The sequence below is a fragment of the Polypterus senegalus genome, chromosome 6 (genome assembly GCF_016835505.1).
Source record: "Polypterus senegalus isolate Bchr_013 chromosome 6, ASM1683550v1, whole genome shotgun sequence".
Lineage (NCBI taxonomy): Eukaryota > Metazoa > Chordata > Cladistia > Polypteriformes > Polypteridae > Polypterus > Polypterus senegalus.
This window is the reverse complement of record NC_053159.1, coordinates 191,876,077-191,897,019: the sequence shown is the minus strand read 5'-3', so window position 1 is coordinate 191,897,019 and position 20,943 is coordinate 191,876,077. Positions and strand designations below refer to the sequence as shown.

At 44.1% G+C, this 20,943-nt stretch overlaps 1 protein-coding gene across 1 annotated transcript; it reads right to left on the bottom strand.

The window, feature by feature from the left end:
• Window positions 1-3,988: 3,988 nt before the first annotated feature.
• cfap410 (cilia and flagella associated protein 410) lies at window positions 3,989-19,313 on the bottom strand. Its single transcript, XM_039757783.1, has 7 exons — window positions 19,155-19,313; window positions 16,794-16,812; window positions 14,448-14,494; window positions 14,096-14,325; window positions 11,274-11,451; window positions 5,507-5,603; window positions 3,989-4,741 (listed from the first exon to the last, which is right to left on the bottom strand). Exons 1-7 carry the CDS (start codon window positions 19,229-19,231, stop codon window positions 4,595-4,597), a joined length of 795 nt encoding a protein of 264 aa, XP_039613717.1. The 5' UTR covers window positions 19,232-19,313; the 3' UTR covers window positions 3,989-4,594.
• Window positions 19,314-20,943: the final 1,630 nt, after the last annotated feature.

Genomic DNA, 20,943 nt, shown 5'->3' with positions numbered 1-20,943 from the left:
TGTTTTTTGCATTTTTACTTAGAACACCTAACTGCTAAACTGGGTGAACTTCATCCAATGGGAATGAAACTCATTCTGGAGAAAAATGTGTGGGAATAATAGGTCAAAATTCACCTGTAACAAGCTGGTTAAGCTGGTGTTACACTAAATAACTTCTAGTCGGAGGGATGTCAATTTTTATGACTGCAGTTGCCGATCTCTTTGCCAGAGGTGGTGAAGAAAAATTTGCATGGGGTAGAAATTATTATGAACATAAATCTTGACAAATGAGAGAAGACCATTCAGTCCATCAGGCTGGTTTGTTTAGCTAATAGCTCCGCTATCTCGGTACCTCATCCAGATCCTTCTTAAAGGTTGTCAAAGTTTCAACTCCATGACTCGGTTTGAAGTGCAGTTTCTCTTAATTTCCACAGATCTTATCGAGTATGTGATTCGTCATTAAGTTGAAAGAATTCTGGAGGATCTACTTTAGCGCAATACCTTTTGAGGATTCTGAAGACCTGCTTTAGGCCCTCATGCAGTCTCTTCTGCTCAGACGAAACAGGTTTAATTCTCTGAGTCTGACAAGTAGGCCATGCCTTTTACTCCCATGATGCCCCTGGCTGCTCTCCTCTGCACAGCTTCAAGTGCTGTTATGTCTTTCTTATAACTGGAGACCAGGACTGCACGAAATACTCCAGCTGTGGTCTCGGCTAAACGTCCCCTGATTTATATTCAAGAGTTTTTATGATACAACCTGATATGCCATTTGCCTTTTTAATTGCGTCTGCGCATTGCTTAGATGCTGAAACATTTTGTGCCAACATAAATACCAAAATTCTTTTCAGAGGATTTGAGAATCGTGTAGGTCAGTGTCTCCCATCGTGTATTCATAATTTATGTGCTCGTTGCTAAAGTGTGACACTCTGTACTTTTGAACATTAACCTCCATCTTCCAAGTGTTCATACATCCATGTGTTCTTGAATTGTTTTTGCGGATTCTTCAGTGTCTGCTCTGCTGTTGCTGCAAGTTTACTCTCCCCTGCGAATTTCGCAAGTTTAGAAATGATACCAGTATGAATGTCATTGTTACAAATCGAAAAAGTAACGGACCAAGGACAGGCCCCTGAGGGAACCCGCTGATGACCTCATTCTCCTCTCATTTGTCCTCTTTGTCTCCTGCTGGTAAATCAACTTGAACTCCAGTTTTGTATTTGACATCTGATGCCTGCAGCCTCTAGTTTCAAACTGAACCTTCATTGTGGAACGACGGAGTCAAAGGTTTTCGTGAAAATCATAATCCAGGAAGTGATGAATCTGAGCTTCCATACGCACTTCATGAAGGACACGCTGCCGTTTATAAATTTGACTGAAGTGTGGTGATGTGCCCTCTGACTAAGTGATTTGTTTTACATATGGAGATGTCCATTTGTTCAGGAAGCTGAAGGACAGACAGGTGGACAGTAAAGCTTTTGGTGTAGGTATGCGGTTCAGGAAGAAATCTACTGAAGGAATCAAGGAGCATCATATCTGGATTCATGGACCTGAATTGATACTTCAGTACGACCCTGGCACACCATTCAGCCCAACCCTCAGAGACTATTTGTCCACCACAGAATTTGTTGTTCTGGTTCATTTTTTTTCCCCAAAGTGTACCTTGAAGTTCCCCTCTGTGCCGAATGCAATGTCAAACTCAAGTCCTACAGATTTCAGGAATCCTCGCAGTGTATGATGGGCAAGACAGTCTGGACTGGCAGGCCAAGGGCCACTAAAAATGTAAAATTAGGGGGCTTCGCTTGCAGAAGGAGCAGCACTGGTACTGAAGAAGTGAGAAATAGCAAATGGAGAAATGTGTGACACTGGTGGGACTTGTGAACGTATACTAACAGGTGGATTGTGTGGCTGGGACTGTACAAGGTAAGTTCTTACTGTAAAGGCTCATGGAGTTGAACCAGAAGCATGGAGAACTTTAAAAAGTATTCAGAATGTAAACTGGGGCGGCTTAGTCATTGGCTAACTAAACGTGCGTTTGTAAAATGTCTTGCATTCTCCATTGCCTCAATCTGCAGGGTTCTTTCCACTTTAGGTGCCACAGTTGGCCATTTTCAGCAGCAGATACTTGCGATGATGGAAAGGTTCACTGGCTTAAGTCAGTGCCCACTCCATGAGAACATGTTAGCCTTACTGATATCATCACTTTGAAATGTCTGATTTGATGAGTGGAGACTGCAGGGTATGACAGAAAGTGCGATTCCATGACGACTTTAAGTTGTGTGCTCGCCGCAGTCAGACAGCCAGTTGTTGCACTGCCCAACCCTGCCGGTGCTGTAGAAAAGCATTCCAGCCATGGCCGGTTTAGTGTTTATATTTTCCTTTTTCAGTTCTGTTGTGGTAAAACAAACCCGAACCGTCGTACAGATGAGTCTCTCTTGCGTTTGCATGGACCAAACACCCTGGACTTTCCTTTTTACCTCATGGCTGCAATGAATGGTTGTCAGCTGTCCTGCCTCAAGTTAAGACAAAACCCTTGAAAGACGGTAACTGGTTGGTCTGATGGGGAATGTCAAACTACATGACTTGGGGTAGGCCCCACTTACCCACAACTCCCCAAGATTAGTTAATGAAGCCTATGACCGAATATCGCTGGAAAAGTCATGGGGCTTGAAAGGCATCTGGACCGTATTTGAATGGCGCCACAGTGGTGGGCAAGTCAGGGTGATTATGTTGTAGGGTTTTCTAAACAAACCTCATACACGAGTCACAGCAAGTATCAGAGAATGTGCAAAGAAACACTGGGATAAGCCACACTCCTTTACTAATAATGACAGATGTGTCACAAGTAGAAATCTTTGGATGACAGTTGGCTAACGACGTCTGCCACTTGACAGACCTGCAATAAACTATGGGGGTGCTGTGGAAGCCTTGTCATTATTGCAGGGAAGAGGAATTCTGCAACTGAGCAGAAAATCTGTGTGACCTGAAACTGAAGCATCAGTGGGTTATCCAGCAGGACAAACGCTCAAAGTGCAAGTTAACAACTGAATGGTTCAGGTGGGTCACAGTGGCCTGATCCACGAGAGGCATTGGGAGGACTGGAAACGAGCAGTCACTGGTCACAAACCTATGACTGTGTCCAACATAAAGAAGTTCTGTAAACAAGAATGTGAGATCACTGACGTCAAATGTCAGGACGTATTTAGTTGTGATTACTGCTGCTGAAGGTGCTGCAAGCATGTGTTGAAAGGAGGGATGCAATTGCTTTTTCTCATGGCGTGTTGGCTTACTTTATTGCTTCAATACGGTAAATAATGATTTAAAACCTGAATTGTGTGTTCACTCTGCTTGCCTTTCTCTACTAAACTTATTTTGTCTAAAGGTCTGAAGACCTGCATTGTGTAAAATGAGCAAAAGCTGAGGGGGTCAGGAAGGGGTCAAATACTTTTTCACAACCCTGTTGATGTGGTAGTGAATGCATATTTTTAGATTTTTTTTTCCTTGCAGTTTATTGCTTCTTTGTAGAAGAGACCTGGACCTGGTTAGACCCCCGCAGGTGGGTGGTGTCATGGTTTCCCACTTCAGGACACATCGGTCACTGTAAGCAGTTGCCAATCTTAGCAGGGTGGGGTCTCTACAACGTAAGGGTGATGGAAAACACACATCACTTGTAATGTCAGTACAGTCTACCAGAGGAACCCGAAATCGGAGATCCTTGAATTTCCACTAAATGAGCAGTTCCAGCGTGAAGGATGTGTTGTGCACACTGAGCTGCATGTGAGGGGGCAGCAGCAGCACAATGACTGGTCCAGCCGGGCCTGCTTGAGCCGATGTGTCCAAGTTGCCAACCTCAAGCTTCGGTTTACTTGGTCAGCTAACATAACACTAACCACCATTTCTGCAGGAGCTCACAAATTTGGTGTTATGCAGTATTTTCAGGCAGTTATTTTGGATTCCAGTGCTCGACACTATAAAGGCGCCCACCCCGACAAATGCCACCAGATGTCTTTCTGAATTTACATTCTTACACGTTTTATTTTTGGTTATATCAACATCACCACCATCTTAGATATTCAACCATCTCCTCACCAATTAGAAGAGAAACATCACATGAAGTGCATCCATAAAGGGAAATTAGCCCCTTCAAAATAAATCGTCAGCATGGATGGAATTACCTACGCGGCTCAAGCTGTGCAAAGCCCACCAGTCAGCCATGCTAGCGAGTGACCTCATGCTCATTTACATCTTCAGGTCCACTCCTGATGCAGGAGATGCTGGCCATTCCCAGAGTCCCACATTTGCCTCTTCAGCATGGGCCTGCATCTTTGTGCTTGTGTTTGTCCAAATTCTGTGTCTTTAGGGGTCTTGGCCCACAAAATGATCACATCAAGTAAAACAGAGCTGGTCAGACAGGAGCCGTCCCACTAAATTGGTTCCTTTTTGAAATTTATTGCAGGCCTTTGACTAGCAGAAGGGCAAGAAAAGCTGACCAGTTGCAATGAAGGGGTAGAAGGTGACAATATGCTGTTGGCCCACACTGTCCACACCAACTTAGCACATAAGCCGCCCTGGTAAGGCAAGTGCTGCAGTAATGGGGTCCAAGAACTACTCTACCTCCTCCTTACTGCTCGAGGATCTGTGCCGTCTGCTGTGAAGCTTCTCTCGTACACGTTGGCTCCAGGAGGCCTTCTGTGGTTTTCTGCACCACTTGTAGATCTTCGTAGTCCAACTCTTTCAGCAGCAGCAGAACTGCCTGCAAAATGTGGTTCTGTTGGAAGAAGACAAGCATGAGTGAGCCTGGTCTGTAACAAGTATGGCAAAAGTCTCCACACTTACTACAAGAAGACATGACGAAGAGGACGGCAGTGCATTTGAGGAATTTCTCAGGTGAGAAGTTGTAAATAATAAGAGGATCATATAGTAACTTAAGGGTCATGGACAGCTGGCTGTGGCGGAGAAAGGGCTCGACATTGTGACGCGATTGCCTCCACTGGAAATGTTGCCCACTGACATTTGTCCATCCTGGATACATCAATATTACCAATAACACCAACAACCTTAATGCCAGTGTTAGTGACATTTAGGGCCGCTGGTGCTTGGGTGGCCCTGCGGTGGGCTGGCGCCCTGCCCAGGGTTTGTTTCCTGCCTTGCGCCCTGTGTTGGCTGGGATTGGCTCCAGCAGAACATCCCCCTGTGACGGGTTGGATGATGGATGGCGCTTGGGTGGTAGCATTCTTAACTTCTACAAATGAATAATGAAACAACCACCTCTTCTACCTTCTTGGATTTAAAACCTGAGCATCTGCCATATCTATGTTGTCCTAGCTATGCAAGATGGCATCCCCACAATGGACCTTCACCTAAATATCCATCAGTTTAAATCAATAGCCAAATTGGCAAAGCTGATGGACAGAATGGACTTGGTGCCCCAGGTGGTGTTGGAAGAGGCACTGTTAGAGGGTGCCAAGGCCAACATACCAATCTTCTGCCCCAGAACACAGGAGGAGGCTAAAGCCCATGAACAACCACACACCTGCTTCTTGGTCACAGATCCTGTCTCCCTGGGGGATGTAATGGAAGGGAATTTTTCTCGGCTTAGAGGCTTCATTCCAAGTTCCTCTCGGATTTTGCTGAAACAAATAATAAAAAAAATGATCATTTAGGATGGTAAAGACTTGCAGATGTTAAAATTTCATCTTTAGGGACCTCAGCAGGACCAAGAAAACAGGACATGATGACCGGGGAGGAGGCGTCTTTAGGTCTGCCCACCTTATAAATCTACTGCAGGCCCAAACCGTTAAAAGGAGCGACTGTGTTAGTAGTGGGTGACATGAGGAAAACGTGTGTCACCTCTTGGGCCTTCCAAGTAGGAATTCATAGTGAATCTGGTCATCCTGTGTAACCCCAGTACAGCGGCCACCGAAATGCATAATTGGAGGAGCAACAAGAAAAATGGCCCTTCAACAGGATAAGCCAAAAAGAAGTACCACCACATTTCAAACGTTAATGCTACAAAAACGCTGCAAGATAAAATCAATTTCACTACGACACAAGAAAGGGGATACAAAATGGATGTTTTTCACTTTCTGCGGTGGGCTGGCACTCTGCCCAGGGTTTGGTTCCTGCCTTGCACCCTGTGTTGGCTGGGATTGGCTCCAGCAGACCCCCATGACCCTGTAGTTAGGATATAGCGGGTTGGATAATGGATGGATGGATGTTTTTCACTGTGTTTTAAAAATGATGTCTTCAAGGTGGTGGCCATCATTATCAATACACTCTTCGAGACGATTTCTGACTGCTCACATGACTCGTTCGGCCATTTCAAGGGGAATAGCAGCGATTTCATGGTGAGTAGCGTCCTTGAGGGCTTCAAGGTTTCGAGATCAGATGAACGTGAAGGCCACCCGACATCACCACACAGGGAGATCAACTTCCCCGGAAACATCTTCTGCAAAACGTATGAGCTGTCGCTCCATCCTGCTGACACCAGGCATCCACCACATCCATTTCTTCCAGTTCTCTAGCATTTCAATGTTATGTTCTGAAGTGATGGTGACCGTTGCTCTCCCCTTCTCAAAAACGTAAGGGCTTACAATGCCAAATTCTGCAGTGGCACACCAAACTGTAACACGTGTGCTCACTGTGCCCCGGAGGTCTCTGGTGAAGTTCACGAGGGTTGGTTTCAGCCCAACAGCGAATGTTTGCTTATTTACACAATCATTCAAATGGAAATGTGCCTCGTTGCTGACATCACACGACGATGGCATCTCGATGGATCGTTTGCTCTCCCAGTCTCTCTCAGGGAGTTCCTGCACTACCATCATTTTGTATGGATGGAAAGTAAGGTCCTCGTGCAAAATCCTCCTCAAAGTAGTGTTGGAAATGCCAAAGGCAGAAGTGCGCTGAACGTCTAGGAGATTGCAGAATTGATGCCCTTACGGCTTGGATGTTTTCAGGTGATCATACAGTCCGAGGACGGGCACAACATTAAACAGAAAATCTCCGGGCCGTTCTCAGACTTTAGACGGACTAAATTTGGGATGTCACCATTAGGAGGAAGACGCGTTGCGTAGTGATGAAGGATTCGTTGTTTTTGAAGAACGATTCGAGAGTGAAAGCACAGTGCGCACCGGACTGAGGCATGTTAGATGCTCCCTTGTAGTTTTCAGTCGCCATCAAAGGACCCCCATGCCAAACCACTCGGCTTGCCTGTACCTCACGCAATGACTTTGAGAAATGTGGAACTTCATTTTGGCTCATCCTGTACATGACCAACCTCCATATTTGTTAATGTGAGGACTTCACTGAACCTTTCTTTCTTTCTGGATTGCACTGCTGGCTCATTGTGTAAGGGTAGGAATTTCAGATTCCTTGGTGGTCTTGTTTCAGAGGGTATCACATGGACAATACAAACTTGAGCTATAGTTTAAAAAAAAAAATTAAGCAAAACATACAAACATTGCGGTACCAAGAGACCTAAGAAGTTTGGCATGGCGAGTCCTTTGTTCGTTCTACAACTACACCCTCGAGACCAAGCTGCACCACCACTTGATATGGAAACAGCTCTGCCCTCAACTGCCAAGCCTTCCTCAGGGTAGTCAGACGAGCCCAGCACCTCATCAAAGGCAAACTCCCCTCCTTTCAGGATATCCATACCACACACTGCTTAAAGAGGGCTGGGATGACCACCAAAGACCCCAGCCATCAGTGTTGAAGACTTTTCTCACTGCTATGACCGAGCCGGCGTTGGCACATTATTAGGTCCAAACAAGCAGGCTACTGGATACGTTTTTTTTTCCATGACGCAATAAAACCGCTGAACAATCGCGCTTTGCACTGGACACTTCATTCAATCCACATTTCAACTTTCACATCTGATCCTCTCACAGGGCTTTACAAACACGGCATAACATAGTCATGATAAATATTTAAGATACAGAACACAACTCTGGAGGACTGTGTAAAGTTGTGGAACGTGGAGAGCAACCAAGGAGGAAGCAATCAAAGGAGCTGAATCTTTACAGTTTAACCTCCTCAGTGTTACGTTTGCCCGCGGAAACAAATGTTATGTGTAACAAAAGCAAGGAAACCCCAAAAAGTCACCATAAATACAGTAGGACAGGTCTGTCGAGTGTCCACTGCTGTAATAAACATTTGTGTGACATGTTTTGGAGCTGTCACCAACACACAGCCCGACGTCACAATCAGGACAGTAGGAGCGTATTTTGTTGAGTACTTTCCATATATTTTTTCCTGTTGCTTGATCACGAGAAGCTAGAATGTCAGTTCCTGATCCCCAAGATCGACATAAGCCTTGTGTTATTATGGGCTACCACAGCACAAGGATTAGTGACCGCCATATTTCCCCTGGATGAACATTGACAGTTGAATTTAGAATACAATACAGTTTATTTTTGTATAGCCCAAAATCACACAGGAAGTGCCGCAATGGGCTTTAACAGGCCCTGCCTTTTGACAGCCCCCCAGCCTTGACTCTCTGAGAAGACAAGGAAAACTCCCAATAAAAACCTTGTAGGGAAAAATGGAAGAAACCTCGGGAAAGGCAGTTCAAAGAGAGACCCCTTTCCAGGTAGGTTGGGTGTGCAGTGGGTGTCAAAAGTAGGGGGTCAATACAATACAATATACACAACAGAACATTTAGAAGAATGTTTAGGGGATGAATGTCGTTCTGCTTGATTATAATCACTTTGTGTTTCTTCCACGTGGATACTGAACCTCACTGCAGCGTTACACCACTGAAGTCACCAGACATTGCACTGCGGTTCAGTTGTCCAGCGTTGTATACATCAATCTGTGTCAACGTCCGATGAACAATGTACAATGTCATCACTATCGCTTGATATAACTAAAGGTTCAGTCTCAGTTTGTTCTAAAACTGGCTTTACAGCTTCTTGTTTGGATGCCTTTGTGTGTTTTGTTTGAAGCCCACTCACTCATGAATATTTATGAGCTACCATAGTAGACCGGTGGCTCTGTGGCTAAGGATCTGGAAGGGTGCCGGTTTAAAATCCCATTACTAGCCGAAGCGATCCTACTCTGTTGGGCCCTGGAGCGAGGTACTTAACCTGAAAATTACTCCAGGAGAACTGGACAACAGCTGACCCCTCACTCTGACCTCCCCTCCCCACAAATGTCATGTGAAAAGACAATTTCTCCTCATGGATTAACAAAATATATCAAAACGAATAGAAATATTCATGATTTTGTGCAGCATGATCTTATTTTCTCCACTAGATGGCACCAGAACAAAGTCCTGAGTGACCGTTACTCAAGCTTAATGTTGTGATGTCATCATTGCAGGTTACCCTGAGAGACGCCATTTTTTCATGAATTTCTGAGCCAGAGAGATGCTTGGGATTAAAGCCAATGAGGTTCAACAAGTAGTGATGAAGAGGAGACATGAGTGTGGTGCTCAAAATTATGAAGGTAATTAGCACAGAGGATCTCCGCTCTTACTTATTAATATTGCATGTTATGGGGGAGTTCATATGTCAGCTACAGTATGTAACACAGTAGTGAGGCTTAATCTGGAGCACTGCGAGTGGTGTTGGTCTCCATATTATAAAAAAAAAGACATAGCAGCACTAGAGAGAGTCCCGAGAAGAGCAACAGATTAAGAAAGGCTGAAGGAAATGACTTGACTGAAGTGTTTAAATTATAAAAGGCATCAGTCCAGCAGATCCAAGCTTATTTTAAAATGCAGTGTTCTACAAGAACATGGTCTTATAATCCCCTATCTCTCTCCGCTCAATGGCCGAAGGGTCTCACATTTTCTTTCCTTCAGTACCATTTTTAGAAAGAATCCTCAAGCCCCAATTGACTCCTTTTAAACGAATGCATAGCTTACATCTTGGCCCTCCTAAGGGACATTTAACTGGGCCTCACTCTGATCCCCTCCATTACTTTTTGCCGTCATATTTAATGGACATGTCAAGTGACTTTTACAGATTCCTCGAATTTTTCCACATCACTCCCTCATATTTTCAGATTGGTCCAAACTTTTAAGGCTACTTTTTGTGAAATCAAACTTGTCAGGCTAAGGTTATCATTATTTCAGAATTATACGGCCCGTGTCAAGTGCTTTTCAGCAACTGCTGATCCACCTTCACTGTTGCTTCTGCTGGTGTATTAATCCAGAGTGAGCCTCCAATTTGAACCGCGCTCAGTTCCATGCCTTTCAGATACGCGTCATTTGTGCTTTCACCACCATGTTATACTAACAAACGCTGCACAGGCTTTCAGACTCCAATGAAGGAGTGAACTTTAGGGTTTTCATTAATGCAGGGCGCTGTTTTAGTAGAGCTATTGATGGCAAGTCCCTGCAATTCGGCGCTTCCGTTAACACATAACAGACGTATCAAATCACTGGAGAAACGCTCCTCGTACTTCAAAGCATTAGGAGTCGATCCACACAAATGAAAGCGTCCACGCTGGCCAGACAAACATTTCATTTTCGAATGAACATGCAGTTTGATACATTTAGGTTGTAGACGGATGTGGGTGAGGTTGGTGCCCCTTCCCAGGCTGGATCTTGTCTCACACACCCAGTGCTGCTGGGATAGGCACACTGACTTGACTCCCAGTGTCCCCAAACTGGATAATGGACAGGGGGCTGGATGGACAACTCTACCCATGTCCATAAAAAATGGAAGATGAATGTGAAGCCTGCCTTCCTTCCTTCATCAGGGCTACATTTGCTGCTTTTTAAAAGAGCCAAGCGTTTCACCATCATCATTCCCACTCACTCAAATACGTTATAATGACCGGACCTGACAGCTGGTTGGCCGCATCATCAAAGTAATTCTGTAATGGAATAAACCTGACAGGCTTTTTTTTCTAATGAAAGTTGAACCACTTTGGATTTTGAATTAATAGGAACAGTACCCACAATCCCACACTGAACCCCTGACACTGCATTATTGGTTGTACGTTGCAATGTTGAGGCTGCGCTGAAAATGTCTATCATTTTTTAGGCTGTAAACTGCGAGAGGACAATAGATGTTATTTTACATACTTCGCATAATTCAGCGATTTTTGCACATAGACTGACGTCTGACTTGCCTTTCCGAGTATCAATTATACACGACAGTCATGCAAAAATGAAGGAGCAACGGCACCTACAGCTACATGTATGGGCGAAGCTGCCATGTGGGCACACTAAGTTGGCCCAAACACAAAAGGCAGATGCCTTCACCTGTAAGCAAAACAGCTTTGTGATCGTGGGGTGCACCTACATGACAGAAAACCAAACCTGAGGCCATCAAGGCACACTCACTCACTTGGTCTCCTCCATACTGAAATGCAGCGGGTCCGTCTCCGCCTCAGCCGGCCGCTCCTTCTGGACGTGATCTCCGTTACTCACCGACTCTTCGGGTTTCTCAGGGGCACAGGAGACGGGAGGCTCTGCAATCTCCTCGCCTTCCTCCAGTGCCTGAGCCAACTCTTCCTCTGTAACCGCTGTTGGGCCAAACAGAAAGACAGATGGCGTCACCTCAGAGTCAAACTGCTTCTGGTCATAAAATAAGTAGGAAAAATAAAATGAAATCCCCAATGTCAAATGTGGCGGATTCCGATTCCAATCCCGACACCCTGATGTGGCAGCAGGTTTCTGTGGCCCTCAGTTTGCCCAACCAGTCAATCATTTTTTTTTAAACTTCTAATTAGTTTTAGTGTTTAATTAACTGGGCTTTAAAAAAGAGCAATAGTGTGAGATTTGCATTCATAAGAAATGTAGAAATATTTGTAACTATTGACAAAGGCTGAAGTTTTTTTTGTTTTTCCATTAATTCAACTGTTCATGTTGGGTTTGAGCACCTTAGACAGACAGATAGGAAAGACACTATATTATAAAGTTCTATCTATCTATTATATAGTGCCTTTCCTATCTATTATATGCAAGACAAGTTCAGCCACACACACACACACTTTTTTTTTTATTTTCCTGTGGGAAATGCTTCCCAAATCATTTCCCACCACATGCAGCACAGTTACACAAGCACAAATAAAAGCAGCAAGCGCTTTCCCTTCTCTTCTTTTGCCTCCTTTGCTCCTAGCATATGCCATCTCCCTTCCTCCCGACTCGTGGTGCAGCGGCAGTGGGCTCCTTTTATAACGAACCTGGGTGCACAGGTGAGGTGGTAGCGTAGTAGGGCCAATGCCACACCCCCAGGACTCAACTACAACACCCATGGAGCCCTGTTAGAATCTGGGGCACTGCTCAAGGAGAGATAATGCCCTGGGCACGCTCTCCAGCCCTGGTCCTTCCACTATGGAGGCATACCACCCAAAATATATATATATATATACACTCGCACATACGTACAGTATACACACACAAACAAATAACACTGTGGTCTGAACACACACCAGAATGACTACAAAGGAAGAAAACGTCAGTCTTGGCAGTCCAGTCAGGTGCTCTACATGCGTATTGCTGTTGGTGTAAATGTCCGCCAGTTGTGCTTCTTGACACACTTTTGCTGGATGATGCGTGAGCTGAAAGTCTCCAGTGTTGGTGTGTCAGAGAGAGGATGTGCAGTGTTGTTCCTAATGGCACTCAGTTTTGTCTTAACTATCTTCTTTGCTCCAGAGGGTCCAGAGTGTATCTTATACCTGAGCCTGCCATTTTAATTAGCTTGTGGAGTTGGTGGGCTTCTCTTAAAGTGACGCTACCAGCCCAGCCCACCACAGAGTTGTAAACCATGGAAAGGACATCACTGCTCATGTTAAAGGAACGCAGCCTCCTAAGGAACAGCGGACCTGCCCGGCCCTTATTTATATTGGCCCTCTGTATTCTGAGCCCAGTCCAGCCTGTCACTGATGTGGACCCCCCAAAATGGAGGTAAATGTGTTTTTATCTTGTGCTTTCAAGATTTCCTTCAACTGCATCATGACTGTCATTCCAGTTTCTGTGTGTGACAGCAGCTAGGCAGACAGAACTAATCACTTGCCTCGGCAGCAACACGTCATTTAAAAATAATACTTTAAAAAGAAAAAATGCACAAGAGCCGGAACTCTAAAAGCAACATACAAGATATGTGGGGCAGGCTGAGGGTGTGAGAAGAAAAACGGAAAGTTGTAAGAACAACCAAAATCTTGTAGATCAGATACCAGGCCTGGCAACTAAGCTCAGCTGGACTTCGGTATTTACGGATATTCATGTTGTACATCCTACTTTTAAAATACACCATCAGTTTTCAGGTATGCAGAAAAACCCCTCTGGATACCCACCACAATGACACGGACCTCTCCTGTTTACCTCCATTTCATTCCTGGAGCGGTTTGTAAATGAAGTACATTGAACTACACGACTGCCTGTTTAACTGGTGGTCCATAGAAACGTGAAGGGAATGGCGGTCCTGCTCGCCATTTTTTTGTGTTTTGCTTTAATATTAAGCCCACCTCTCATGGGGGTCTTCTTTTAAAAAAAAAAAAATAGAAGTGGCGGTTACTGTAGTTGCTTTTCTCTTCACTCTGCACACCTCGGACTAGAAATGTAACAGCAGGACTCAATGTCACTTGCAGAAATTCTCTGATATTTCTGCACTGAACGGGCGTATTGACAAGGGGGACGTGTACAGGAGTCAGGGAGAGAACTCGGACAACCTCGTTAATAATAAGAAGAATGCATTTTATTTATATTGCGCCTTTCCCATGCTAAAGGGGCTTCAACTCAACATTCACAACACCAAGAGGCCTCTAATCCTGGCCACTATTCTGGTTTGAAATTGGATTTCATTATTTTTCATGTTCTCATTTTCATTTAATTTGAGTTTTCAGTTTTAGTTCATGAAATGATTATTTTCTTGTTAACAACATGTTTCATTTTATTCTTGCTAACGGGAATGACACGGATACGGTTACTACGGACAAACAGAACCCGGCTTTTGAATATTAGGAACAGACGTGGATGTTTGGCCTGACCTCCCACTTCTGACTCACATGATTCTAAACACTGTATCACTATGAGGACCTCTGAGGCTCCAAACCAGACCCCATTTATGTCTAGTCCTTCGAATGTACCCTGTTATGACATAATCTGTGAAAGGCACTATATAACAAAAAAAAAATGTAAGTCAAACTATGCAAACTCAGTAGCCACCTTGATTGTCGAGCTTCTGCAGACCAGGCAGGTTACGTAGCACAGTCATGCGGTATTTATGGAGGTCTTCTCCACAACACGGGTTTTCCGCCAGCCACAGGACGCGCAGATGGGACAGCGCCTTCAGGTGATGCACCTCTGCAATGTTTTCTATTTGGTTCTTCCTCAGGTAGAGCTCTGCCAAGTGGTGACAGTGGAGGATTGGCTGCAGTGAAGTGATCCTATTTGCACTGAAACAAAACACAAAAAAAAAAAGATTGCAAAAAAAAAATAATAATAATAATGCAAGATCGTGTCAGGACACTAAAAATGTCCCCACTGTGTGATCTGTGAACAGAACTATGACGATTACCTTAAGGTAAGAACCTCGATGTTTGGTATTTCGTTGAATATCGATATCTGGGGAAAGAAAGAATAATGTATATCGCTTAAATAACGTACTGTTTCTACTCACGTTTGTTTTGTTCATTTTCATTTATGATATACAAGACATTTTACAGTTTGCATGAATCTACTTTTATGTGGAGTCTCAAAGTACTAAAGATTCCTAAAAGATCTAAAAACACTTCCAATAAATGACCACTAGAGAGGGAAATCCTGTCAAAAACCCTGGCTAGATACAAAAAGGGACACGAAGAACCTTTATAAAATAAAAGGTTTACTCTCACAAAAAATGGTCTTCAACAAGAACAGCTTCATAGAGCATAAAGACAGAAAATTGAGTTACCTAAAACAATAAAGCAATGCAATGCAAACTCAGATTCCCAAAACAAGAATCCAAAGAGTAGTCAAAAGAGAGAACCACCAGGTTGAAAATCCGATAATTCACAATAATCACAGAGAAACACAATAACTCAGTAAAACTCCCAAAACGCATGCAAAATAAACTGCCAGGAACTGCGACAGACCCTCTGGATTTATAAAGTGGATGGCAGTTTCTGGCAGATTTGGCAAGTGGTCCTGTCTCTTGGGGGGACCACCCACAAAACACACAGAATACAACACAGGCATAGAAAGCAAAGCAGACGATAAAGAAAAGTAACATTAACATACCACAATCACTCAAAATTAAACAAACAAACAAACAAAAAAGACATAAAACAAGATGTGTGGAAGAAACCCTGGCTGAGATACAACAGATGTATATTTAAGATGGTGCGAGATAGGAGTGGGCTCGGCTCGGCCTATAAGACCACCTCATGTGCTGTCCTTACATTTGCCACAAAAAATCAACAAAAAAAACCCACATATCTGAATTACACAAATGAAGGGTACATCCAAAATGAATTGCATGATGGGTAAGCGCTTAAAAGTGACAATAAAAATCATTCAACATCTTGGACTTTACTGGACATTTTACTGCGTTACAATACTGAATCCCAAGGGATTTAATTGGGCCTTTTTGATTCTGCTCATCAGAAAACAAAACTGTCAACAAACCCTGCAAACTGATCTAAACTTATTACAAATAATGAAACATTGTCCAGCCTGTGCCTTCAGAGCTACATGAAGGTAAGGGTCCCGATCTGAGAGAGTAGGGACACTCGGTTGTTCAAGTGTTCTCCACTTCTCTTCAGGCATGGGAGGAGCAATGACCTCACTTCCGGGAAAAACCCAGAAACCCCGCCTCCTCTACCCCATTGGCTATATAAATGGAGCCAAACCTGGAAGTCATCATTCATTCCAGAACCAGTCTCTAGAGCAGATGGACTCTGTCCCACATGCACTCCAACTCAAGCCTAGGTACCAATATATTGGACGATGGAGCCATTTATTTTCTTATCTTTTCTCAATCTTCTTTTTTTCTTTAATTGTTGCGATAATTAAACCAGAGTGCCCAGAGGCCCCTATTCTTTATTTTGCGCTTCATTTTTTCCTTCCAAAACACAAAATAACTGACTGATTCCTTTATGGGTGTCGTGGGGGAGTGACGGGCATCCCAGTCAGGATGAAGGCTGGCTTGCAGTTAGAAAAGGAAGTCGCAACAGAAGGACAAGAGGCGTCGTCTGCTACCCAAAGTGATATCCTCCCCCCATACATGAGGTGGCAGCACTTCACCACAAAGCAGACTGGGAATTGTAGTCTTGTGGGACAACCATGTTGGGGTTCTTGGGCGCAGCCAGAGGAGCTACAAGGGACTGATATGACCTCTTTAACAGACGTCTGCCTGACCCAGAAGTGCTTCTAGTGTGCAATGAGCACAAGGACACTGTAAGGAGGAAGTGTGGAAGGAGGAAAAAGGAGTTGTTCTGATAATTGTGTTATGGTGGAGATAAAAAATGAATAAATAAGATCTCGTATGTGAAGCCAGGAGTGTGTGGTGATAGCTGTGTCTGGGGGGATTGGGGTGCAGCTACGCCCCTTGTTGGTGAATCTGCTCGACCTTCCCACGTGTGCGGCGTACGCACCAACAAACAATTCGCCGAACATAAACGACATTGTCTTGTGCTTCAGCCTGCAGTTGTCAAAACAGTTTACTTTGTGGGGCTTTTAAACCTGGGCACCTGTACCATGCAGGCTGCTTTTACACTACATTAGATTTTAATTTTTTACTTTGAGTTCCGTGGTGATGTCCTTCATCTTCATGAGACTTTTCTGGATCCCGAATCTCCCCCAGACGGCCACTCAACTAAAGAAGAGCATTTAAACACTTCAAAGGTAGAAAAACCAAATGAGGCAAAGAAGACGAGATACTTACATCAGTGAGATTGCAGCCCCTACAGGAAACAAAAGAGAAACATTAAACAGAATGCTGGAAATTAGGCAGAGATTGTATCCTATTATGTGATATCACCTACTGTTAGATTCTGCTCCGTACTTCTAATATTTTTATTTGTATACTGTACGGAGGATTACTTGTGTTGTATTGACCCCCTTTTTCTTTCCGACACCCACTGCACGCCCAACCTACCTGGTAAGGGGTCTCTCTCTGAACTGCCTTCCCGAGGTTTCTTCCAGGGTTTTTTTTGGGAGTTTTTCCTTATCTTCTTTGAGAGTCAAGGCTATTGGGGGGGATTTGGGCTGCCAAGAGGCAGGGCTGTTAAAGCCCAATGTGGCACTTGTGTGATTTTGGAGAACATCAAAGGCCGAGCAAGAGAGCTTGGGTTACAATCCAAAGAAAACAGATAAAAACACGGCACAGGGCCTCCTCTCGAAAATCTGAGGGTGGCAATGGCTGCTGACTGACAGGTGGCACTACTAATAATACAGCAATAAATAATCAAATAATGCAACAAAAAAAGAACCATTTTACATTGAATTACGATAAAATCACACCCACGTTTTAAACTGAATCACATTTATAAAGTCAGGCCCACAACTTGTCATAATAATGAGGAGGTCAGCACACCGTTGTTTGCTTTGCATTGTAAGTTACATTTCTGACCACTTTTCACGAGTATCTATGACGACTTCCTGCCAGTTTCTTGCTGGGATGACCAACTTCCCGTTGAACGGTGATGGGCAAACACAACAGAGCAATCAGGACTGAAGTTCAGCTGTTCTCTCAAAAATCTTCCCAAAGTGACCGTGGCTTATGTTTCCGAGCTTTGGCGAACTTTCTCTTTCCATCAGAACACTCTGGACGAGGACAGGCCATTCAGCCCAACTAAGCTCGCCAGTCCTCTCCACTTCATTCTTCTAAAATAAAACATCAAGTCGAGTTTTGAAAGTCCCTAAAGTCCTACTGTCTACCACACTACTTGGTCGCTTATTCCAAGTGTCTATCGTTCTTTGTGTAAGAAAAACTTCCTTGTGTGAAATTTCCCCTTAACAAGTTTCCAACTGTGTCCCCGTGTTCTTGATGAAGTCATTTTAAAATAACAGTCTTGATCCACTTCACTTCATAATTTTACACACTTCAGTCAGTCAGGTCTCCTCTTCATCACTGTAAAGGTTCAGCTCTTTTAATCTTTCCTTCTCACTCATCCCCTGTAGCCCTGAATCAGCCTTGTCGCTCTTCTCTGGACTTCTTCTTGTGCTGTTATGTCCTTTTTGTAGCCTGAAGACCCAAACTGCACCCAGGACTCCAGATGAGGCCTCACCGGTGAGTTATGAAGCTTGAGCTGAAACTCCTGTGACTTGTACTCCACACATCAAGGCGCTATATAACCTGACAGTCTGTTAATAGCCTCTGAACACTGTTGGGAAGTTGATAGTGTCTAATCCACTACGACTCCTAAATCCCTCTCATAAGGTGGACTCTCGATTTTCCAACCGCCCATTGTGTATTCAATCCTTACATTTTTACTACCTGTGTGTAATTCTTTACGTTTACGGACATTAAATTTAATCGTCCACAAATCTTCCCAAGCCTGTCTGCTGTCCAAGCCCCTCTGTGATGATATAACGGATTTCAAATGATCTCCTAATCCAACTATCTTCTACTTGACAGTGACATCGTATATTTATATCAGAGACAGAGCCTTGTTGTCTGTACATCATTACTGTCATCAGTCTGGATGGCAAGCAACTACGAATTTCATTATGCACTGAACACATCAACGTGAACCTGAACCTGAAAATGCCCTCCTTCCATATGAAGTTGTACCAAAAGAGAGAATACAATTTTAACAGCTGAAATGTCTGATCCTGAAGCAAAACGCTGCAGTCCATTTCCATATTTGCAGGCTGAGAACGAATGGGGGAGAATCAAAAGAAGAAGTGATATCCAAAGAAATAACCAGCCAGAATGAAAAGCAGCAGCGGTGGCCATCGCGCAGGACTCAGCTCTAACCGGACCTTCCACGGTCCTAAAAAGCTCCTCACGCGGCGTCCAACGAGAAAGATGCGACCCGACGCAAACGCTCGCGTATCGTTTAATTAAAACTGACCGCGCATGACATTCGCCGCTCGGCCTGTCAAACAGGTTCAGGTTGCTTAAACGGACGCAGACTTCGCAACTGAATACCTTCATCCTAAACACAGAAAGCCAGCCTTTCAGCAGCGGCCTACAGGACGCCCCGGCCTTTCCTTAACAAACTGCCGCGCTGTAGTCTCGCCAGTTCCTAGCATTCGGTCCCATGTACGCCCGACATCCTCCGTCTCACGGGTCGCTTACCAGCAGTTCAGCTTCTTCACGCTGTCCAGCTCCGAGGCCTTGGCCCTTGCCAGCACCAGCTTTCGGGTGAGTTTCATCTTGCACCGGATTTTCTGGTTTCGGGCACCCTCACCTCCTCTCCCGCCTTAGAGCGCAACCATAGCAACCTACGCCACGGAGCACGCGAGCCAATCAGCGACGCCTCCCGGGCATTTGGGGGATAGCGTGCAGACGAGGCGTCCTAGGCAACTGTTACCATGCCATGCTTCTTGGGCAGGTGTTCTCACAAATGATCCCGGAGGAAACTACGGAGGAAATGAAATTAAGTTCCGTTAACATTATTATTAGAAGTGAATTTGGATGAGCGAACAGGATGATGAGGGAGCCAGTAAGTGAATGGAACTGTTTGAATGTACGATTAATTTCATCTCACAGATCACAACCACGTCACAGAATATATTTGCTTTTTTATAACCTAAATGAAGATAATAACCCAGGCTGTGGGGAATTACAGGTTTATGTGATCTTTAGCTTTGCCATTGGTCTAAGAGAGAGAGAGAGAAGTTTGGAGCACGCGCCGATAAAGCACATTGCCGCACCCACCACATGACAAACCGACTCAGGATCCCAGATTAGGACCTGAGTGCAGCCATGCAACGGGTGACACCTCAGCACCACACTAGTTCAGATGGAATGGAATCGGCCTCAGATGGGTTGAAATCCAAGTAATTGATGTAGACCTCCGTATTAATGTTTGCAGTGCACCATGCAATGCATACATCTCTGTTATGTCATGTCTCTGTCTGCTATTCATAAAAGCAGTGTTAATGTCTGTGATGCGCCATCTGTTGGAATGACAAATGCAATGTAGTAAGCCGTCTGTTGGAATGACAAAAGTCATTTATTTTAGTAGTACAAATGTTTGTGTTGCACAATCTATTGGACTGACACATGTCATGCATTTTATTACAGACTGCTGTCACCGTCCTGCTCCACTGACAGACTGAGGAGACCCCACACTATGCGACTCTTCAGTTCCACCCTTGGGGTAAACGTTAACATTATTCAAAGTTATTGTCTGTTATACCTGCATTGTTATCACTCTTTAATTTAATATTGTTCTTTATCAGTATGCTGCTGCTGGAGTGTGGGGATGTAGGATTGATAAAGTATCTATCTATCTATCTATCTATCTATCTATCTATCTATCTATCTATCTATCTATCTATCTATCTATCTGTCTATCTATCTATCTATCTATCATATAGTGCCTTTCATCTATCTATCTATCTATCTATCTATCTATCTATCTATCTATCTATCTATCTATCTATCTATCTATTTATCTATCTATCTATCTATCTACAAAAGATGTTTGTGATGCGCCATCTGTTGGAATGACAGACACTTAGAAACTGGACGGACACACAGACAGGCACATGGACATCTATCCTTTTATTAAGGTGGTTAGCATTACAAGAAGGACACAAACAGAGCTTGCAAAGCTTTGGGGTTCATTGGTGATCCCCATATAACAGAAAATTGCACAAACAATGTGTTTTCAGTCATGACTGATGCCATCATGGCACTGGAGCCAGATTTAAGGATGACTTGGCGGGAGAGGCGGGTTCAGGAGGCCAGACACCAGAAGTGACATCATAGAGTGTCTGTCTGTCAATCATTTGTTATGCAGAGGGAGGAAAAGGTAGTAAGTGACAGTGCCATCTCCTGGCTCAGATTGTTATTACCATTAGATGAGCCCTGAAGTCGTCTCCCAGACACACACGTGTGACCCTGTGTAAGATGGGTT

Coding starts and splice junctions, on each gene's coding strand:
- cfap410 (XM_039757783.1), bottom strand. CDS start 19,231: ATGAAACTCACCCGAAAGCTGGTGCTGGCAAGGGCCAAGGCCTCGGAG. Junction 14,326..14,447: donor ATCGAGGTTCTTACCTTAAG/GTAATCGTCATA, acceptor GTTTTGTTTCAG/TGCAAATAGGATCACTTCAC. Junction 4,742..5,506: donor GATCTGTGACCAAGAAGCAG/GTGTGTGGTTGT, acceptor TTCTTCCAACAG/AACCACATTTTGCAGGCAGT.